General features: G+C 34.9%; 1 protein-coding gene across 1 annotated transcript; it reads right to left on the bottom strand.

Annotated features, from left to right (window-relative positions):
* Positions 1-5,652: 5,652 nt before the first annotated feature.
* On the bottom strand, positions 5,653-21,742 carry LOC131217336 (protein trichome birefringence-like 19). The gene is made up of 2 exons (XM_058212249.1): positions 21,149-21,742; positions 5,653-6,489 (listed from the first exon to the last, which is right to left on the bottom strand). Exons 1-2 carry the CDS (start codon positions 21,740-21,742, stop codon positions 5,725-5,727), a joined length of 1,359 nt encoding a protein of 452 aa, XP_058068232.1. The 3' UTR covers positions 5,653-5,724.
* Between the last annotated feature and the right edge of the window lie 955 nt (positions 21,743-22,697).

Raw genomic sequence — 22,697 nt, forward strand, 5'->3', positions numbered from 1 at the left:
CACCTCGAATCTCTGCAACCCTAGAACCCCTTCAAGAAACCCTTAGAATACCTTTATAAAGCCTTAGAAATACATGAGAATGGCCCTTGGGACTCCTATTTATAGTTTAGGAAACTCAACTTATGCACCTCTTTGAAAATCGTCTCAAATTTACGTAGTCCGTGCAAAATCTGCACACCGTCTGCGTAACCTTCGAGTCGAGCCTGGGCTTCACCGCCGAAGTCTGCTCTCAACCGCTCAAGACCTCAAAAATTTTAGAAACATTGTTGCTGGACTTCAAGTTGAACTTGCTTCGACTAGTCAAACTTTTTTCAAAACTTTTCAAATTTAAGACATTCTTTTTAACAACAAACCCAACAAAATCGGGTTCTTGATCAAGAGGAGAAGTGAGCCTCCATTCTTGGTTGCTTCTGCACTTAGCGTAATATGCCACCTAAGTATTTTAAAAAAGAAAAAGAAAAAGGTGATGCCATGAAAGGTTTGGGCTGTTTCTTTCAAATGAATAACTTTTCATGGGTAGATTGAGAGTGTTAGCTAGGGTCCACTTATACACGGTCAAAATTCAGTTAACAACAAAACCCTAGTTTTGATCCAACCCGGCGGTTTTGTAGCCTGTTTGGATGCCAACAGGAATCGTCAGTTTGGGACTCAGCTGATGATTTGGACGATAAATAGTCATGACTCCAAATGGGTAATTGCAGGGATTCTACACACTCTGTCAAGGGACCTGGGATTGTGGTCCACCTGAGGGACCCACTTTTCCCATGCGGCACACATGTATGGTTGATACCATTAAAATTGTAGGCACATTGATAAATAAAGCATATATAGCTTGATGATTACATTAATTGATGAATGGAAAAATTACAGGCAAACACCTGTAATTATAGTTATTTACGTATTATTAGTCTAGTTACAGTTATATTTTAATAATTTTATAATACTTTCTTTTATGCACTTAGTAAGAGAAAATTTATTTAATGGCCAAAATATCATTTTAAATAATCCAACTTATCATTTTTATAAACGGAGATTGAAATTATCTACAACATTGATTTTACGCTGCGTTTATAACAGTCAAGTTCTTTGGGGCCCACTTATTATATATGTAAAATCTACATGGTCGATTAGGTTACAACTCTTATCTTCACCATACAAGCAAAAGCTTAGCCTGTTAAAAAAACTAAGATGGACCACCTCCATTGGAACAAATGTAAAATTGCCTCTAAAATCTCTAACTTAAATGTTGGTTCACCATGATGAATGGATTGCCAAAGAATAAACATTTTACTAATATTTTTACATTTTTACTATATTTTAATTTTTACTAGGTTGATCTTTGTTGACTCTTCAACCAAGTGTATAAAAAAATATTGCAAAATTCTTAATATATAAATGTAATTAGATGATTAATATGTGGATATCTATAATTATACCGTAAATATGGGTTTTTTTACTATAATTTTTTCTTAAGGAATACTAGCCATCCAATTACTACCTACAAGATGAATAGTTAAAATAAAATAGTTAGCGGTTCCAATCCAATGACTAAAATCAGATGGTTATTATCATTTGCTCAATGTGACTGCACTGTAAAATAATGCGTAAAACCTTTAAAAATTTTGTTGTGGTCCTCTCCAGTTGAAGAATGCCATGCTTTTTGGAGTGTCCATTCATCTTATTGAGATGCATCTTTTGAATGGATTAGATGATGTAAAAAAGAAATAATAAGAATAAAATCTTGGCCCACATACAATTTGAAAGGTTTTTAATGGGGTGTCTTCATCTCAACTGTTTCCTATGGTGTGGCCCAACTGAGTTTTGGATCAGCTTGTTTTTTGGGCTCACATCAATGGGCTCAAATGATGGATATCATGGTGGGCCCCACACATTGATTTGTAGGTTAAGCTTACCTACAAATCTATGCATTGGATCATGGATCACTCCAATTACGGGCATACCTTGCCATTGTGGTACACGTGTATCATCGGTGACCATCTGATAAGTGGGCTGGCTTAATATTTAGCCAATGAATGCTGGAAGTGGGCTCCACCCTAGGATGGCTAGATCCTATACAAGAGAAACGTTTCCCTTCATCTACTCAATTGCTTGGATCTTGCACAAACTTTTTATATTAACACGTGTTAACACGTGTTGACTTGGATTATTATTATTATTATTATTATTTTTTAAATTCTTGAAAAGCTGGCATAATTGGCTTAGGCATAAGAAACGACTTTAGGTGCCACCCTTACCGTGGGGCCTACCTTGATTTATGTATTCTATATCCATGCCGTCCATCCGTTTTGAAAGATCATTTTAGGTTAAGAGCCAAAAAATTAAGCAGATCCAAATCTCAGGTGGACCATGCTACAGGAAAAAGTGGTGATTGAAGGTCCCACCGTTAAAAACTTCCTAGGACTACTGTAATGTTTCTGTAATTTTTATTTACCATCTAACCTGTTGATAAGGTCAAACAAACCTGGATTAAGGATAAAACAAATATCAGCTCGATCCAAAATGTTTATTGCCCATAAAGTTTTTAATGTTCAATCACCACCATTTCTTTTGGTATGGTCCACCTAAGACTTCGATCTGTTGATTTTTTTATTTTTTATTTTTGGCTCATGTACTAAAATTATCTGAAAAAACGGATGGAAGGTGTGGATACAGAATGCATACACCAAGGTGCCATGACACCATCTTGGGTGAGGCTAGACGGGGCGCACCTAATCTGCTCCATCTAGGACAAACCACCCCATCTCAGTGGTGAAATGACCGGGTGAGATTTGATTGATGGGGCGGCATTGTTTGAGATGAGAGTGGATTAGGTGCGGTCCCAGCCTCACCCAACACTGTATGGCCCTGACCGTGGAGTTCACCTTGATGCATGTGTAAGTATATCCATGCCATCTATCCATTTTTCCAGCTCATATTAGGCATGATCCTAAAAAATAACCTGAATCTCAGATAACTAGTTAGATCTAAATCTCAGGTGGCAACACTGCGAGAAACAATGGTATTTGAACGCCCATGTTAAAAAATTACTAGACTCACTGTAAGTTTTATTTGCCACCCAATCTGGTCATAATGTTACATAGACCATGATGAAAGGAAAAAATAAATATTAGTTTGATCCAAAAACTTTTGTTACCCACAGAAAGTTTTTAATGGTCAATATCGCCACGTTTTACTGTAGTGTGGTCTACATGAGCATTGGATCTGGTTCATTTTTTGTCTCATATCCTAAAATGATCTGAAAAGATAGATGGTTGGCATAGCATAGATATGCTGAACATATATAAATTGTTAGTTATATCTTTTATTGTGGTCCAAAAATTCAATTTCTAATGAATCATCACAAATGAATAGAATGAAATTGAGGTTCACAATTTCAAAAAAACATGAAGTCGTCTATCAATGTAAAAGACGGATGGATGAGATGGATCTCATACACATGAAGTCGTCCATCAATGTCAAGAAGACAAGTTTGTTGGCTTTGTTACATACCTCTACATTGTAAAATTGAAAATAATAAAACTGTCTCCAGAGAAAAACAAACAAAGTTTATTAACTTTAGGAGTCGTTTGAGAGCATGGGTTTGAAACCTTCGGATCTTAATTTTTTATTTGTGTTTGACACTCTAAGTTAAAAAACCGTAGCATTTAAAAATTTTGTTTGACAATCAGAATTTTCACAACTTGACCTCATGGGAGCTTATCATGAGCTCGAGCACATAGTACCTTTTCCCATATATATATATATATATATATATAAATATATAATTCTTCAATTGCTGCACAAATTTCTTGAAAACTAATTATATTTCATTTTATTTAGGCATTGATTTTCGAAATTGTTTTTTGAATGATAACAATTTGTGAGTCCCATTGTGATGTATGTGTATGATCCACGCCGTCCATCCATCTTTCCAACTCATTTTGGGACTTGACCCAAATAATAAGGTATATTATAACTTCATGTGGACCACACAATATGAAAAAAGGTGGATAATGACGTCCACCATTAAAAGTTATGTGTAGAGGTAATCCAACCTATTCATAAGGTCAAATAGAAATGGATAAAGGGAAAACACAAATATCAACTTCATTTTAAAATTTTGTAGCCCTCGAGAAGCTATCAAATGTAGGCATTTAATTCCCCATGTTTCAAGTGATGTGACACACATCACAGTGGACCCTTAGATTTTAGTTCTCATTCATTGAGTTTAACATCAAAAGCTACTAGCTGTGATGTGGTTGGCTGGAGAGAATTTTTTTGAGTAAACAATAAATGTTTATTTACGACCAATATAGAGAAAAATGAAAAATCAAACAGCCCTTTAAAAAATCATTGCATTGAGCACATTATCAGATAGGTTGGCCAAAAAAAATAAAGCAATTTTCAGTATGAGGTGGTCCACAAATTTTATAAGCGATTATATGGCTATGGGAATGCTATACATTTCATGATTTTTTAGCTCATGATAATTGCTTAAGCTTGATTTTGTAGCATCCAATTATTTTAAATTCAAATGCAAGTGAAAAATACTTGACAAAATAAATGAGCATTGAATACATTAAAGAGAGTAAAAGAGCATAATTATGAAAGCTAGAGAGAAGTTAGAAAATTCAGTATTTTGCAAGCTAAGGATCCAGTTAGAAAATCCTGAATTTTGAACTATTTTGAAATTGAAATATTGAATTTTTAAGCAAACCAAATAACCCATGTTGACAAATCTTAGATTTCAATTCCCAATTGTCCAAAATCTATTTTATCAAACACCTTCTAAGCAACATAAAATCAAGAAAAAAGAGGGTGTTGGTTTCATGTACATACCTTCCTTGCCACCAACCACACTTCTTTGAGTCATTTCATCAAACACTTGAAGGCAACTCAATTTCAAAGTAACCGAGTCACCGAACGGCTTGATCCGAGTTCCATTTCATGATTTTTTAGCTCATGATAATTGCTTAAGCTTGATTTTGTAGCATCCAATTATTTTAAATTCAAATGCAAGTGAAAAATACTTGACAAAATAAATGAGCATTGAATACATTAAAGAGAGTAAAAGAGCATAATTATGAAAGCTAGAGAGAAGTTAGAAAATTCAGTATTTTGCAAGCTAAGGATCCAGTTAGAAAATCCTGAATTTTGAACTATTTTGAAATTGAAATATTGAATTTTTAAGCAAACCAAATAACCCATGTTGACAAATCTTAGATTTCAATTCCCAATTGTCCAAAATCTAGGATTTGGGGTGTGCCAAACGATCCCTACCACCTTCCCAAGGCTACCCAAACAACAATGTTCCGTATTCTAATAGTTCACCACTATTTTCATACCAGTGCACTGATCCAGCGTAAATATGGCATGCATACATGCCAATCCAGACCCTCCAAATCGTTGGACACATTATAAACGGACTATATCCTGAAAACCACACTATCAGATAATCCTAACCATCCACTGAATAGAAGTTGAAATGAAAATGATCAACGATCCAAATTTATCAGTTGAGATCAGATTGTTAGGATGATATGATCAGAACAATTTTCAATGCAAATAGGAAGGAAGAATCTGATCACCCAAATACATGCCATGCGTGCACTGGATGACACAACAATTTGAAAATGGACCGAACAAATCTACTGAAAAAAGAATTCTCAACGTGCTATCTGATTCACAGTTCCTCTAACTTTGATTGTGATTCCAATCAGAAGATCATCCACCGTCCATCTTCATCATCTGAAGCAAGAAATCATTCCACGCATCGATCGGGCCCGGCAAGCACCAGTGGACACAATCATGGTATGCATGATCATCAATCGGGTGTCCATACTGATCAGGATGTCCATCTGGTCTCATCAACATGGCCTTTGTAGTATCAATCAATCTAAATTTCAATCCTCTCTTCCTCCATTTCTTCTTTGCTATTTTAAATTCTTTCAACTGGGCCATGTACAGGCCCTTATTGGACCCTTCTAACCTTGTTTCATGGCTCTTAAGTGGTTTGGTCCACCCACATTTCCCTCCTTTATTCCACACACCGTTCTCGTAGTGGGCTGGCGAAAATGTCCTCAGAAAAACCATGCGATCGGAGCGATCATGGCCAATGATCGCTCGGAATGCGGTCCGGAGCGCCTTCCGGTAGCCGTAGGATGTCGTCCTGTCATTGATGTTTTTCTGTGAGCAGGAGTGGCATCCAACAATGTGGCCACCTTCGTACAAAATGAGAGGATGGAAGAACCAATGTCCAGCTGATATGATCACGTAATCGAATTGCTCGATCTCGGCCGTCCATTTCTTATCGAATTTATCAAGGTAAAGGTTGGTGAGACCGGCAGGCTGATTGACGGTGGGATCAGCTTCTTCAGTTCTAACTAGATAGGGTGACCAGAAGGATGCAAGGGTGAAGTTGTAGCTGTTGTATAGCAAGTTCTTGAATTTATCATCAGGTGTGTAGGAATGGTCCTTAGGATATTCCACCTGAAAATATAACGAGAGAGCTAGATAAGTAATTGATTTTTATTTTTTATTTTTAGTTTTTATACTGAAGGTACACACATGTGCATGCGTGTGTGTATGGGAAATGGTACTATATGAGGTAAACCTCACGTGAACTTCTCATGAGGTCAAGCTGTGTGGCCTGATGTGTGTCAAATATCAACATTGTGCATTTGATAGGTCCCCTTTAGGTTTTGTATATGAAACTCAGTAAGCCATACCATCTAAAACTATGTGATGACATGCATAAAACATATAAAAGCACTTGGTGGGCCACTTGAGTTTTGGATGCGGCTGAAACGGTCTGACCCTATCTCCTCACTATATTTCCCCTGGCATTAGAAATACGCAGTATTTGCTTTTAACCTTCGAATTCATAGCCTTTATTTGGATGGTGAGGATTGCGCGATCAGTGTGATTTAGTGATACTCACCATCTACAATGTGCCGCACAATTTCAAAATGATGGGAACCATTATTTTGAGTCTAGCCCTCATCAAATTTATATTTTGAGAGGGGTTGTACATTTATTTCCTAAATCATAGAGAATCATTCCTGAATGGACGATCCAAACCAAACAATCGATGTTATAAAAAAATGATGGTATAGATAAAAGAGAAATATAAAATCTCCAACATGGATTTGATCTCTCTGCCTTTGATGGCCTATCTCTTTGGAAAACACTTTTTTTTTTTCCGGAGAAAGTGGGCTCATTTGAAAAACACTTCGAATGGATAAGTTTTAACCATCCCTCTGATGGAAAGGAAAATGGATGTCCATATTAATTATGATAGAGATTCTATGTTCACTGACTATCAGGACCATCCGTTACGTACGTAGGACCTATATCTAATTATCCATTCCTTTCAAATTTTATTTTGGTTGCAGGATCTCAACCAGTAAATTAGTGGTTATGAAAATGGATAGTTCATGTTGATTATATTAGAAATGATCTAGTGATTGATTTGAAATGTCAGTGAATTGGGTCTCACCTTTCAAGGCCCATCTATGGAAAAATCACGATTCTATGATGCTCCTAGCTATTTGATCACTGGATATGAAATAGGTCCATATTTATTACACTAGAGGAGGCCCTATTAGTGGTCTAACTAGCCAATCAATGGCTGAAAAATGAATTATCCAAACTTATAATATCAAGAAAAAGATATTATTATTCCCAATTACATAGAGTTCACATTTGATCGCTAGTCTCTCTATAAAATTACCTTGATTGAGTGATGGTAACCACGGGATAAATGGATTAGAGATTGATGGCCTGTACCCATCGTGTTTGATCGAGACTCCAGATTTATATTGAAATTTTGATAGAGTTTTCAAAAGACCATGGGAGTCATTTTATACTACAGTACCACTTTTCACCCTAAGATGGATGGCAGACGGAAAGAGTTAACCTAGTTATTTAGAAGATATGCTTTTGCAGGCTTGTGTATTAAATTTCAAGGGAAACTGGGACTAGTATTTGCCTCTTATTGAATCTAAGTATAATAAGAGTTACAAGGAGAGTATTGGGATGGCTTCTTATTAGGCATTATACAGGAGGCCATGCCGATCACCAAGTTGTTGTATAGAAGTCAGAAAAGGGAGTTTGTTATACGTTCCGATTTAGTTTGAATTGTAGTAAAATAAGTTGCCTTAAAAGAAAGAGGATGCATATAGCACAGAGCAGACAAAAGAGCTATTCCGATATCCCTAGTGATAGTTTGGCGGCATCATGGAGAAGATGCATCTTCAGAACGTGAGAAAGTGATGAAAGAAGGTTAAGTGAAAATTCAGAGGACAAAATTTTTGTGAGGGTAGAGTATAATATCCTTCAAAAAAAATTGAGATTTTTTTACTTGCTATTTTAATAAACCTGCTATATATACTTGAACTACTTGTTAGAGATGACAATTATCACTAACATTTATCATGACATAGGACCTGAAAATTAATATGATTAGAAACTAATGTAGTTGGACGATCATAACTCTAAAAACAATTTCTCTTTCCCCTTAGAAGAATATCGACGAATAATGACCGTTGGTATCCCATAATTGTCCATTGCAAGACTACCTTGCATACTCATTGTTATATGCCATAGCAAATTGCACTGTCTACTCCATCACGCTCACGTGATTAGCTCCCTGGAATTCATATAGATCTCACGCCTCTTGCATGGAAGAGACTAGACGTGAGAGAGAGAGAGAGAGAGAGAGAGAGAGAGAGAGAGAGAGTTCCATTGTTTTTTTTTTTTTTTCTCTTCTTTGTATGCCTTTGATTTCATTTCTTATGTTTCCTTTGTTTTGATGCTCTGAAAATGCCACGTTTGGTTGCATCTGGGCCACCCATTTCGAATTCAAATCTGTCCAATCTGGACATTTGGTTGGACATCAAATCTGGACCATTTGGATCAGCGGTTGGATGGCCAGATTGGTCCAAATTCAAAAGGTTAAATAGTACAAAAATCTGTCCAAACAAGACTCAAATTGGACATCACAATCTGTCCATTTTAGCTATTTTTTATGCTCAAAACATGTAATTGCTTATAATCCTGTCCATTATTTTTATAATTTTTAATTTACAAAATCTATATAAAATGTATGGACAGCATGCGGGCTGAAAATTGTCCAACAACACTTCGATCTGTACAGCGTGTGGATTCCAAAAACCTTCTCAAATCTAACCAGAGTGTGGATCCCACGCTGTCCACTTTGAACAGCATGCGTATGGACCAAAATAGGGCCCATCATCAGGACGGTTGTCATTGAATTGAGACTGATTTCGGTCCCCATAAGAGACAGTGAAATCTTGATTTTCTGATGTGATGCGGGCCATCACGGATTTTTCTTGAGAACCTTTGCTCCAACGACATTCCAAGATACATTATTAAATTACTTATCATATGTTGTAAGCTTACAGGCCAGGGATGGATCATGGAAACAGTTACAACTATAGGACAAAGGTGGACCCATATGATAGCGGAGACATTTGAAAGTGAAGGAAGGTGAACACTTCCATAACTATGAGTCATATGAGCTCAGGACCACTGTATTTTTAGAGTAGTTCGAGCTTCAACAAAAATGAATATGAAGATAGTATGAACCAGTTGAGATCCATTAATGTTCCATAAGCATAACCATGTTTCCTAATGAGATTTTGTGAATAAATGGTATTTATCATAAAACATCACTTGTAGGCTTAAGGTTTTAGTTATTTGGGCTTAAGCGACCAAGGAAAATTTTACAAAGCCCACTATCATTCTAGACTTGGAGAAATAAAGTTTACCATTGGCCCAAAAGTGTTAACTTGAAACCTAAGATGTGGTGTAGATAGACTCTGAAAGTAGACTTGAACCCTAAACAACCTATCACTTAAATTGACCTAAAACATGAATGGTCTATATGTGGAAAACAAACCAAACGTATAGAAATGAACTCTTAAGGTCACACCCATGGACTGTCGGTGTATTAGGACAAGCCTAAGCTGAGTTCATAGGGAATATAACCCAAGATATATATCTAAGTGTTAAGATTTTAGGAAAGTTCCAAGTAAAAAAGTTATTTATGGAACGTTCTTGATTTAAATTAAATGGTAAGGAAAATGTTGTTAAGAAAACTAAAATTAACTATATGGAAGAACAAAAAGGGGGATCCCTCTCATAGTTACTATATGAGGGATGCTAATAGACATATACTACACACTCTATGCATGTGGTAATGTTTTCGTAACATATACCACACTCTCTATGCTTGTGGTAATGTTTTGGAAGTGGTTTTAATGTAATTATCTTTTGATTCTTTTGAATATATATATATATATATATATATATATATATATATATATATATATATATATATGTTTTATGTAGACTACCCAGCAGCATGTGAGTTGTGCGATTTTTGAAGGTTCTTTATATTTGTAAAATTCTTCAATTGAAAATGCTATTTTATTTGGAAAGTTTTGTAATAAAAAAATTGCATTTGAAAATTATTGTGAAATGTGATTTTTTTTTTATACTCGTCATGCTTTAATATATTTTTGGCAAGTCTTTTTTTTTTTGAAAAAGTGTTATGTTTGGAAAGTTGTTTTGATACCGAAAATTATCAAAGTGAGGATTGATTTCAATTGAGTGATGGTGATGGTTAATTTCAACAGAGTCATGGTGATAAATTAATAATGATGAGTGTTAACTATAATGAGTGAATTTGCCTTGTGATGGCTAAAATGAGTGACTTGCCTCTTATTGGCTCAGTTGAGTGATTATATATGTCAGGCATCAGCTTTTGTTGAGTGATGACTTGTATTGAGTGAGGAGTGTTGCTGAGTGCACTAATTACTTTGAACCATTTTGACCTAGTTTCCTTTGATAAAAGGAACTTGAGAATTTGTAAATCATTTTCATTATTTACCAAGTTGATTTTGTCATAATTTTATTATATTTTCAAATTGATATACATTGCCTTTCATATAAAAACATTTACACGAGCTATATGCTTAAGTTTTTTTATTGATGAAAATATCGTATATTAACAGATAAGTGGAGATACTTAGGAGCTGGCCAGATGAGTTCAATATCATAAATCATATATTATTCTTTAATGTTGAATTTCAATTTGAAGACATTTAATGTTTTCAATTATTTAACATTTGGTTGGATTTGATGATATAATAGTTGATTGAAAAAAAAATTATTAAAGTTTTAATAGTTGATATTTAAATTTATATGATTGAATGTGATTGTTTGTGAAATAAATGTTAAAATTTCTTGACTTGAGTTATAGCTTTGAACTCGAATGTAGAGTTTATATTAAATGATGGTTTCGAATTTGGGGTCATGATAGATTGCTCATATTAATCTGATACTATTCTGTCACGATCTGAAATAGGAAACCAGAGTTAATACTAGCTTGAGCCTCATGTTTAGAGCAGAGACTCGGGTTAAAAATTTTTTTTAACATTCATACTACTAATCATATTCAACTATATAACGAAATTAAATACAAATCTTACGTGCACCATACCACACAGAAATAGTGTTCATTGCATGCCCACCATTAAAAACTTCCTAGGTGGACTGGGTCCACCGTTATGTGTAATTTTCCATCCAATCTGTTGGTAAGGTCACAGGGACCTTGGATAAAGGGAAAACATAAATAGCAGCTTGATTCAAACATTTAGTTTTTAAAGGTGGGAATTCAATCCCTACTGTGTGGTCCACCTGATATTTTTAGCTTTTAATGGTGGGAAAACACAAATACCAGCTTTAGTTTTAAGATCATGATCTACTGTGAGCTGGCAAAATTGATGGACAGGGTGGATATATAATACATACATTGAGGTGGCCCCACAGTTATAACCACACCACTCGGCTGGATGTGTGGTCGCACCAAATCTGCGTTCATGCACGTGAATATTTCGGTTATCATGCAAGCGCATAAATAGCAAAGAATCCTCTCTAAATCCATACCAAATCTTGGCATTCGGCTATTTTATAGTAGGTTTAACACCGTTTAAATAAGAATCGGATATTGGTAGAATGTGAGACCCACATGATAGCTACCATGAGACATGTGACATGCCCGATAGATCCGGTTCATTCCTTATGGATCTTGAATTTGGACGATTAGTTTTTTTTTAAAAGCGAATCCATATTATTTTTTGGACCACAGCATATTCAGAATATACAGTACTCTATCTGGGAAAACTATTCGGTTCGGCCCATTCATAAGTGCACCCCACCTCGGAGACTTAATGGATAGAAATTCAAAGTTGGACCGTCCATAATTTTAATGGTTTGGATCACTGATCCACCGACCCCACCTTTACAAACTTAACCCACTAAAAGTATAATCACCCACCCAAGCATTGCATAGTACCAACATCAATGGATGGGCAACGCAGCTAATAATGGATTGGAGATACCCAAAAACAGAACTCTGAGATTACAGTATTTGAACCTAAAGATTATTCAAATTTTATAGAGACCATCCATATTCAAAGTAGAAGAATCAAATAATTAGAGGGATGAAATATTCCAATATAATTAGAGGGATTAAATAATTCAATATATAGAGATTTTAGGAAAGTTCCAAGTAAAAAAGTTATTTATGGAAAGTTCTTGATTTAAATTAATTGGTAAGGAAAAGACTGTTAAGAAAATCAAAATTAACTATATCGAAGAACAAAAAGGGGGATCCCTCTTATAGTTACTATATGAGGGATGCCAATAGACATATACTACACACTTTATGCATGTGGTAATGTTTTGGTAACACACACACACACACACACACACACACAAATATATATATATCAATCAATGTTTTATGTTTAAAAAATTGTTATTATGAGTTGTGCTATTTTTGAAGTTGCTTTATATTTGTAAAATTCTTCAATTGAAAATGCTATTTTATTTGGAAAGTTTTGTGATAGAAAAGTTGCATTTTGAAATTATTGTGAAATGAGATATTCTTTGATAATTGTCAAGCTTTAATATATTTTTGGTAATTTTTTTTTTGGAAAAGTGTTATGTTTGGAAAGTTATTTTGATATCGAAAATTATCAAAGTGACGATTGATTTTAATAGAGTGATGGTGAAGATTAATTTCAATAGAGTGATGGTGATAAATTAATAATGATGAGTGCTAACTATAATGAGTGAATTTGCCTTGTGATGACTAAAATGAGTGATTTGCCTCTTATTGGGTAGGTTGAGTGATTATATATGTCAGGCATTAGTCTTTGTTGGGTGATTTATTTATTGACTGATGACTTGTATTTAGTGAGGAGTGTTGCTGAATGAAGTAAGTACTTTTGGCCATTTTGACCTAGTTTCTTTTAGTAAAAGGAACTTGAGAATTTGTAAATCATTTTCATTATTTGTTAAGTTGACTTTGTCTTGATTTTATTATATTGCCAAATTGATATACATTGCCTTTCATATAAAAATATTTACACGAGCTATATGCTTAAGTTTTTTTATTGATGGAAAAATCGTATACTAAAAGACAGGTGAAGATACTTAGGAGTTGGCCAGATGAGTTCAATATCATAAATCATATATTATTCTTAACTATTGAATTTCAATTTGAAGACATTTAATGTTTTGAATTATTTAACATTTGGTTGGGTTTTGTTAATTGGATTTGATGATGTAATAGTTGATTGAAAAAAAATTATTAAAGTTTTAATAGTTGATATTTAAATTTATGTGGTTGAATGTAATTGTCTATGAAATAAATGTTAAAGCTTCTTTGACCTGAGTTTTGGCTTTGAACTCTACCCTAGAGTTTATATTAAACGATGGTTTCGAATGTGGGGTCGTTTCGAACGTGGGGTTATAATAGATTACTCATATTAATTTGATACCATTCTGTCATGACTTGAAATATGAAACCAGAGTTAATACTAGCTTGAGGCTCATGTTTAGAGTTGAGACTCAGGTTAAGGAAAAATTTTAACATTCATACCACTAATCACATTGAACTATATAACGAAATTAAATACAAATCTTATGTGTACCATACCACAGAAAATAGTGTTCATTGCATACCGGGTCCATCGTTATGTTTAATTTTCCATCCAATTTATTGGTAAGGTCACAGGGACCCTAGATAAAGGGAAAACATAAATAGCAGATTGATCCAAACTTTTAGTTTTTAATTGTGGGAATTCAATCCCTACTGTGTGGTCCACCTAAGATTTTTAGTTTTTAATGGTGGAAAAACACAAATAGCAGCTTCAGTTTTGGGATCATGCTCTAGTACTGTGAGCCGGCAAAACTGATGGACGGGGCGGATATATAATGCATACATTGAGGTGGCCCCATAGTTATAACCACACCACTCGGCTGGATCCGTAGTCGCACCAAATCCGCATTCATGCACGTGAATATTTTGGTTGTCATGCAAGAGCATAGATAGCAAAGAATCCTCTCTAAATCCATACCAAATCCTGGCATTCGGCCATTTTATAGTAGGTTTAACACCATTCAAATAAGAATCGAATATTGGTAGAATGTGGGGCCCACATGAGAGCTAACATGAGACACGTGACATGTCCGATAGATCTGGTCCATTCCTTATGGATCTTGAATTTAGATGGTTAGCTTTTTCCTAAAGCGAATCCATATTATTTTTTGGACCACAGCAAATTCAAAGTATATAGTACTCCATCTGAAAGGCTTATTCGGTTCAACCCATTCATAAGTGCACCCTACCTATGAGACTTAATGGCTAAAAATTCAAAGTTGGACCGTCCGTAATTTTAATGGTTTGGATCACTGACCCATCGGCCCCACCTTTACAAACTTAACCCACTAAAAGTATAATCACCCACCTAAGCATTGCATAGTACCAACATTAATGGATGGGCAACGCAGCTGATTATGGATTGAGGATACCCAAAAACAGTACTCTTAGATTACAGTTTTTCAACCTAAAGATTATTCAAATTTTATGGAGACCGTCCATATTCAAAGTAGAAGAATCAAATAATCAGAGAGATTAAATATTTCAATATAATCAGATGGATTAAATATTCCAATATATAGAGATTTTAGAAAAGTTCCAAGTAAAAAAGTTATTTATGAAAAGTTCTTTATTTAAATTAAATGGTAAGGAAAAAGCTGTTAAGAAAACCAAAATTAATTAACTATATCGAAGAACAAAAAGGGGGATCCCCCTTATAGTTACTATATGAGGGATGCCAATAGACATATACTACACACTCTATGCATATGGTAATGTTTTGTAAGTGGTTTTAAATCCAAGATGCACTTTGCTTTCGATAATAAATATATATATATATATATATATATATATATATATATATATATATATATATATATATATATATATATATATATGTTTTATGTTTGAAAATTTGTTATTGTGAGTTGTGCTATTTTTGAAGGTGCTTTATATTTGTAAAATTTCTAAATTGAAAATGTTATTTTATTTGAAAAGTTTTGTGATAGAAAAGTTGCATTTGGAAATTATTGCGAAATGTGATATTCTTTGATAATCGTCATGCTTTAATATATTTTTGGCAAGTTTTTTTTTCTTCGAAAGGTGTTATGTTTGGAAAGTTGTTTTGATACTGAAAATTATCAAAGTGAGGATTGATTTCAATAGAGTGATGGTGGGGATTAATTTCAACAGAGTCATGGTGATAAATTAATAATGATGAGTGTTAACTATAATGAATGAATTTGCCTTGTGATGGATAAAATGAGTGACTTACCTCTTATTAGCTAGGTTGAGTGATTATATATGTCAGGCTTAACTTTTGTTGAGTGATTTATTTGTTGAGTGAGGATTGTTGCTTAGTACACTGAGTACTTTTAGCCATTTTGACCTAGTTTCCTTTGGTAAAAGGAACTTGAGAATTTGTAAATCATTTTCATTATTTGCCAAGTTGATTTTGTTATGATTTTATTATATTACCAAATTGATATACATTGCCTTTCATATAAAAACATTTACACGAGCTATATGCTTAAGTTTTTTTATTGATGGAAAAACCGTATACTAAAAGACAGGTGGAGATACTTAGGAGCTGGCCAGATGAGTTTAATATCATAGATCATATATTATTCTTAACTATTGAATTTCAATTTGAAGATATTTAATGTTTTGAATTATTTAACATTTACTTGGGTTTTATTAATTAGATTTGATGATGTAATAGTTGATTGAAAAAAAATTATTAAAGTTTTATTAGTTGATATTTAAATTTATGTGGTTGAATGTGGTTGTCTGTGAAATAAATATTAAAGTTTCTTTGACCTAAGTTATGGCTTTGAATTCGAACCTAGACTTTATATTGAACGATGGTCTTGAATGTGAGGTCGTTTTGGAATGTGGGGTCGTGATAGATTGCTCATATTAATCTAATACCATTCTGTTACGGCCTGAAATATGAAACCAGAGTTAATACTAGCTTGAGCCTCATGTTTAGAACTCTCAGGTTAAGGAAAAATTTTAACATTCATACCACCAATCACATTCAACTATATAACGAAATTAAATACAAATCTTACGTGTACCATACCACAGGAAATAGTGTTCATAGCATGCCCACCATTAAAAACTTCCTAAGTGGACCGGGTCCACCGTTATGTTTAATTTTCCATCCAATCTGTTGGTAAGGTCATAGGGACTCTGGATAAAGGGAAAACATAAATAGCAACTTGATCCAAACTTTTAGTTTTTAATGGTGGGAATTCAATCCCTACAGTGTGGTTCACCTGAGATTTTAAATTTTTAATGGTGGGAAAACACAAATAGCAGCTTCAGTTTTGGGATCATGCTCTACTGTGAGCTGACAAAACTAATGGACGAGGTGGATATATAATACATACATTGAGGTGGCCCCACAGTTATAACCACACCACTCGGCTGGATCCATGGTCGCACCAAATCCGCGTTCATGCACGTAAATATTTTGGTTGTCATGCAAGCGCATAGATAGCAAAGAATCCTCTCTAAATCCATACCAAATCCTGGCATTCGGCCATTTTATAGTAGGTTTAACACCGTTCAAATAAGAATCAGATATTGGTAGAATGTGGGGCCCACATGACAACTACCATGAGACACGTGACATGTCTGATAGATCTGGTCTATTCCTTATGGATCTTGAATTTGGATGGTTAGTTTTTCCTAAAGTGAATTCATATTATTTTTTGGACCACAACATATTCAGAGTATACAGTATTCCATCTAGGAGGCCTATTCGGTTCGGCCCATTCATAAGTGCACCCCACCTAGGAGATTTAATGGCTAAAAATTCAAAGTTGGACTGTCCATAATTTTAATGGTTTGGATCATTGACCCACTAGCCCACCTTTACAAACTTAACCCACTAAAAGTATAATCACTCACCCAAGTATTGTATAGTACCAACATCAATGGATGGGCAATGCAGCTGATAATGGATTGGGGATACCCAAAAATAGAACTCTCAGATTGCAGTATTTTAACCTAAAAATTATTCAAATTTTATAGAGACCGTCCATATTTGAAGTAGAAGAATCAAATAATCAGAGGGATTAAATATTCCAATATATAGAGATTTTAAGAAAGTTCTAAGTAAAAAAGTTATTTATGAAAAGTTCTTGATTTAAATTAAATGGTAAGGAAAAGGCTATTAAGAAAACCAAAATTAACTATATCGAAGAACAAAAAGGGGGATCCCTCTTATAGTTACTATATGAGGGATGCCAACAGACATATACTACACACTCTATGCATGTGGTAATGTTTAGGTAACATATACCACACTCTCTATGCTTGTGGTAATGTTTTATATGTGGTTTTAAATCCAAGATGCACTTTGCTTTCGAGAATATATATATATATATATATATATATATATATATATATATATATATATATATATATATATATATATATATATATATATATATATATATATATATATATCAATGTTTTAAATAGAGTTCTTAACGTATGCTATTTTTGAATGTGTTTTATATTTGTAAAATTCCTCAATTGAAAATGCTATTTTATTTGGAAAGTTTTGTGATAGAAAAGTTGCATTTGGAAATTATTGTGAAATGTAATATTTTTGATATTCATTGTGCTTTAATATATTTTTGGTAAGTTTTTTTTTTTTTTTTTGGAAAAGTATTATGTTTGGAAAGTTGTTTTGATACCGAAAGTTATCAAAGTGAGGATTGATTTCAATAGAGTGATGGTGAGGAGTAATTTCCAAAGAGTCATTGTGATAAATTAATAATGATGAGTATTAACTATAATGAATGAATTTGCCTTGTTATGGTTAAAATAAGTGACTTGCCTCTTATTGGCTAGGTTGAGTGATTATATATATCAGGCATTAGCTTTTGTTGAGTGATGACTTGTATTGAGTGAGGAGTGTTGCTGAGTGCACTAAGTACTTTTGGTCATTTTGACCTAGTTTCCTTTAGTAAAAGGAACTTGAGAATTTTTAAATCATTTTCATTATTTGCCAAGTTGATTCTCTCATGATTTTATTATATTGCCAAATTGATATACATTGTCTTTCATATAAAAACATTTACATGAGCTATATGCTTAAGTTTTTTTATTGATGGAAAAACTTATACTAAAAGACAGGTGGAGATACTTAGGAGATGACCAGATGAGTTCAATATCATTGATCATATATTATTCTTAAATGTTGAATTTCAATTTGAAGACCTTTAATGTTTTGAATTATTTAACATTTGGTTGGATTTTGTTAATTGGATTTGATGATGTAATATTTGATTGAAAAAAAAAAATTTATTAAAGTTTTAATAGTTGATATTTAAATTTATGTGGTTGAATGTGATTGTCTGTGAAATAAATATTAAAGTTTCTTTGACCTGAGTTATGGCTTTGAACTCGAACCTAGAATTTATATTAAACGATGGTTTCGAATGTGGGGTCAATTCGAACGTGGGGTCATGATAGATAGCTCATATTAATCTGATACCATTCTGTCACGTCCTGAAATATGAAAGCAGAGTTAATAGTAGCTTGAACCTCATGTTTAGAGCTGAGACTCAGGTTAAAGAAAAATTTTAACATTCATACCACTAATCACATTCAACTATATAACGAAATTAAATACAAATCTTATGTGTACCATACCACATAAAATAGTGTTCATTGCATGCCCACCATTAAAAACTTCCTAGGTGGACTGGGTCCACCATTATGTTTAATTTTCCATCCAATCTGTTGGTAAGGTCACAGGGATCCTGGATAAAGGGAAAACATAAATAGCAGCTTGATTCAAACTTTTAGTTTTTAAAGGTTGGAATTTAATCCCTACTGTGTGGTCTACCTGAGATTTTTAGTTTTTAATGGTAGGAAAATACAAATAGCAGCTTCAGTTTTGGGATCATGCTCTACTGTGAGCTGGCAAAACTGATGGACGGGGTGGATATATAATACATACATTGAGATGGCCCCACAGTTATAACCACACCACTCTGCTGGATCCGTGGTCACACCAAATTCGCGTTCATGCACGTGAATATTTTGGTTGTCATGCAAGCGCATAGATAGCAAAGACTCCTCTCTAAATCCACACCAAATCCTGGCATTTGGCCATTTTATAGTAAGTTTAACATCATTCAAATAAGAATCGGATATTTGTAGAATGTGGGGCCCACATGACAGCTACCATGAGACACGTGACATGTCGATAGATCTGGTCCATTCCTTATGGATCTTGAATTTGGACGGTTAGTTTTTTCTAAACTGAATCCATATTATTTTTAGGACTAGGGCAAATTCAGAGCATACAGTACTCCATCTGGGAGCCCTATTCGGTTTGGCCCATTTATAAGTGCACCGCACCTAGGAGACTTAATGGATAGAAATTCAAAGTTGGACCGTCCATAATTTTAACGGTTTGGATCACTGTCCCACCAGCCCCACCTTTACAAACTTAACCCATTAAAAGTATAATTACCTAACCAAGCATTGCATAGTACCAACATCAATGGATGGGCCACGAAGCTGATAATGGATTGAGGATATCCAAAAATAGAACTCTGTGATTACAATATTTCAACCTAAATATTATTTAAATTTTATAGAGACCATCCATTTTCAAAGTAGAAGAATCAAATGATCAGACGGAATAAATATCCCAGTATAAGAGATTTCTTTTGCATTGAACCATAGTAGGTGAGTCTAATCATATAAACGGTTCGGATCATTGAAAAATCACACCAGATCAAAAGGATGTAGTCCTAATGTTTCGTAATAGAATAGATCGGGATGTATTCCAGCAAACATCGTGCTCACTGCATGAGTAAATGGAAGGCGTGTTTCCACAATCCTACTAACGGCACAGATGCAAACATGTCATCCACGAAGATGATCTGTACCGTTGATCATGTGTATGCGGCCTTGTTTGAATGTCCATGATTATTTGATCAATGCAATACGAGGCCATAATGCCCAACGCATTCCGGAAGCGGATTGGCTGGTGTACCACACATCACCAACCTGGTTGATGTGGGTACGTGTCGTGCGAAGACGAGCAATGACGCTCCTCGAACTTCGAGTTGTACCAACGGTTCAAAGGAGATTAAAGTTACATGACCCCAAAATGATGTATTTATTATATTCACACCGTTCATACATTTGAAAAGATCATCTTAGAGCATGAGCCAAAAAATAAATCATCCCCAACTCTCAAATGGACCACACCACAAATGGTAACGGGGACAATGATTTTCAACGTTAAAACATACGTAGGGCCTACCATAACGTTTATTTTCCATCCAATCTGTTCATAAAGTCAAAAAGCTCTGGATGAAGTGGAAATACAAATATCATATTGGTCTAAAACTTCTGTGACCCATAAAAGGGTTTCAATGATAGATTTTCAATCCTCCACTGCTTTTTACAGTGTGGTCCACTTGATCTTTGGATCAATCTTATTTTTCGGCTCAAGACTTAAGACGAGTTCTCCAAATGGATGGACAGTTTGGATATAACACATACCTCATGATGGGACCCACAGCACTTGGTGAAGTCAACACACCAGCCAATCCGAAGACCCCTACTCACTGGCCCACCTTGATCACAATGGGCTACCATCATAGAAAAAAAAGTTGAAAATTGAGAACTGACCGTAGATAAGAGGCAGATCAAGGATTGCATTTGGTTTCTTGCTACAGAGTCACCAACAAAAGCCATGGACTTTCCTCTAACGAGTTCCAAGAAGTGGGCCGGGTTGAAGATGGGAAGATCGCAGCCGTTGGGCTTCCACCTCCATTTCAAGAAATCAGTGTCGGGTCGACCATACTTCAAACAATTCTGCCGATCTGAAATGGCGAAGCAAGTTGTGTTTGTGTAATATGGGGCGTTGGGATTCCGGACCCACTCGCCTTTAAAAATGTTGCATTTGTTATCTGATCTTGCAATCGCTGCCGTTGAGTTGTTGTTGCCATTGAATAAGGATGGTGGCAGTGGTGAAGGCGATAAAGATTTTGGCGATGAAGGTGAAGATGATGATGATGATGATGCTAATTTTATAATCGATGTTGAATTATAATTATCGATATCATCTAATGGTGATGATGGTGATGGTGATGATAGAAGAAAACCATTCCATAGAAATTGAGTTAGATGAATATAATAGAGAGGGATGATAGTGAGAAGAAGTAGGAAAACTATCTTTGGGGTGTTTTGTAGAGTGGTTTTCTTTTCAAAGGGAAACTCCATGGTATGAAGCTTCATTGGGAAGAGAGAGAGAGAGAGAGAGAGAGAGAGAGAGAGAGAGAGAGAGAGATTTTTGTGTGTAAATAAAACCACTTTAAAATCTATTTTTACGAAAGACCGTTATCTCAAATTTCTCTCCTTTTGCTGAAAGTTGGTTTGGTAGCAGGAGGGCAAGATCATCCATCATTCCAAGAACAAAGAGGTGAGTTCCATTTCTTTCTTATCTTATCTTGTCTTATGTGTTTAGAGATGAGAGAGAGAGAGAGAGAGAGAGAGAGAGAGAGAGAGAGAGAGAGAGAGATTGGCATGCAACAAAACGCTATGTGGGGTCCACTGTGTTGTGTTGTATGACATCCAAACCATCCATTGTTTGCCCTAGCTTATGTTAGGTTGTCACTCCAAAAAGTTGGGTTGGTGACTCCTACCATTAAAACCTTCTTGGGCCAACTTATGAACGGTCAGATGGCATTTAAACATTACAGTGAGCCCAGGGAGGTTTCCCCATCTCCACTTTTCCATGTGATGTGACCAAGCTAGGTGGTGTTGGGCGCTGTCGGGCCCACCATGATGTATGTGTTTTATATCCACACCGTCCATCCGTTATGCGAACTGAATTTAGGTCGTGACCCAAAAATGAAGAGATCCGAAGCTCAGGTAGACTGCAGCATAGGAAACCAATGGGATAATGATACCTGCTGTTGGAACCTTCCTAGGGCCCACCGTAATGTTCATTTGCCATCCAAACTGTTGAGAACGTCACACAGACCTTGACGAAGGCAAAACACATATATCAGCTTGATCGAAAACTTTTGTGGTCGCCACGACGTTTTTAATGGTTGGCGTTTAATATCTATCGTCTGCTACAGTGTGGTCCACTCAAGCTTTTGACCTTCTTGATTTTTGGGTTCATGCGTTAAAATGAGCTGGAAAAACCGATAGACGGCATAGATGAAACATA

This window comes from Magnolia sinica, chromosome 10 (assembly GCF_029962835.1).
Source record: "Magnolia sinica isolate HGM2019 chromosome 10, MsV1, whole genome shotgun sequence".
NCBI classification, from domain to species: Eukaryota; Viridiplantae; Streptophyta; class Magnoliopsida; order Magnoliales; family Magnoliaceae; genus Magnolia; species Magnolia sinica.

Coding starts and splice junctions, on each gene's coding strand:
- LOC131217336 (XM_058212249.1), bottom strand. CDS start 21,742: ATGGAGTTTCCCTTTGAAAAGAAAACCACTCTACAAAACACCCCAAAG. Junction 6,490..21,148: donor TGATCTGCCTCTTATCTACG/GTCAGTTCTCAA, acceptor TTATATTTTCAG/GTGGAATATCCTAAGGACCA.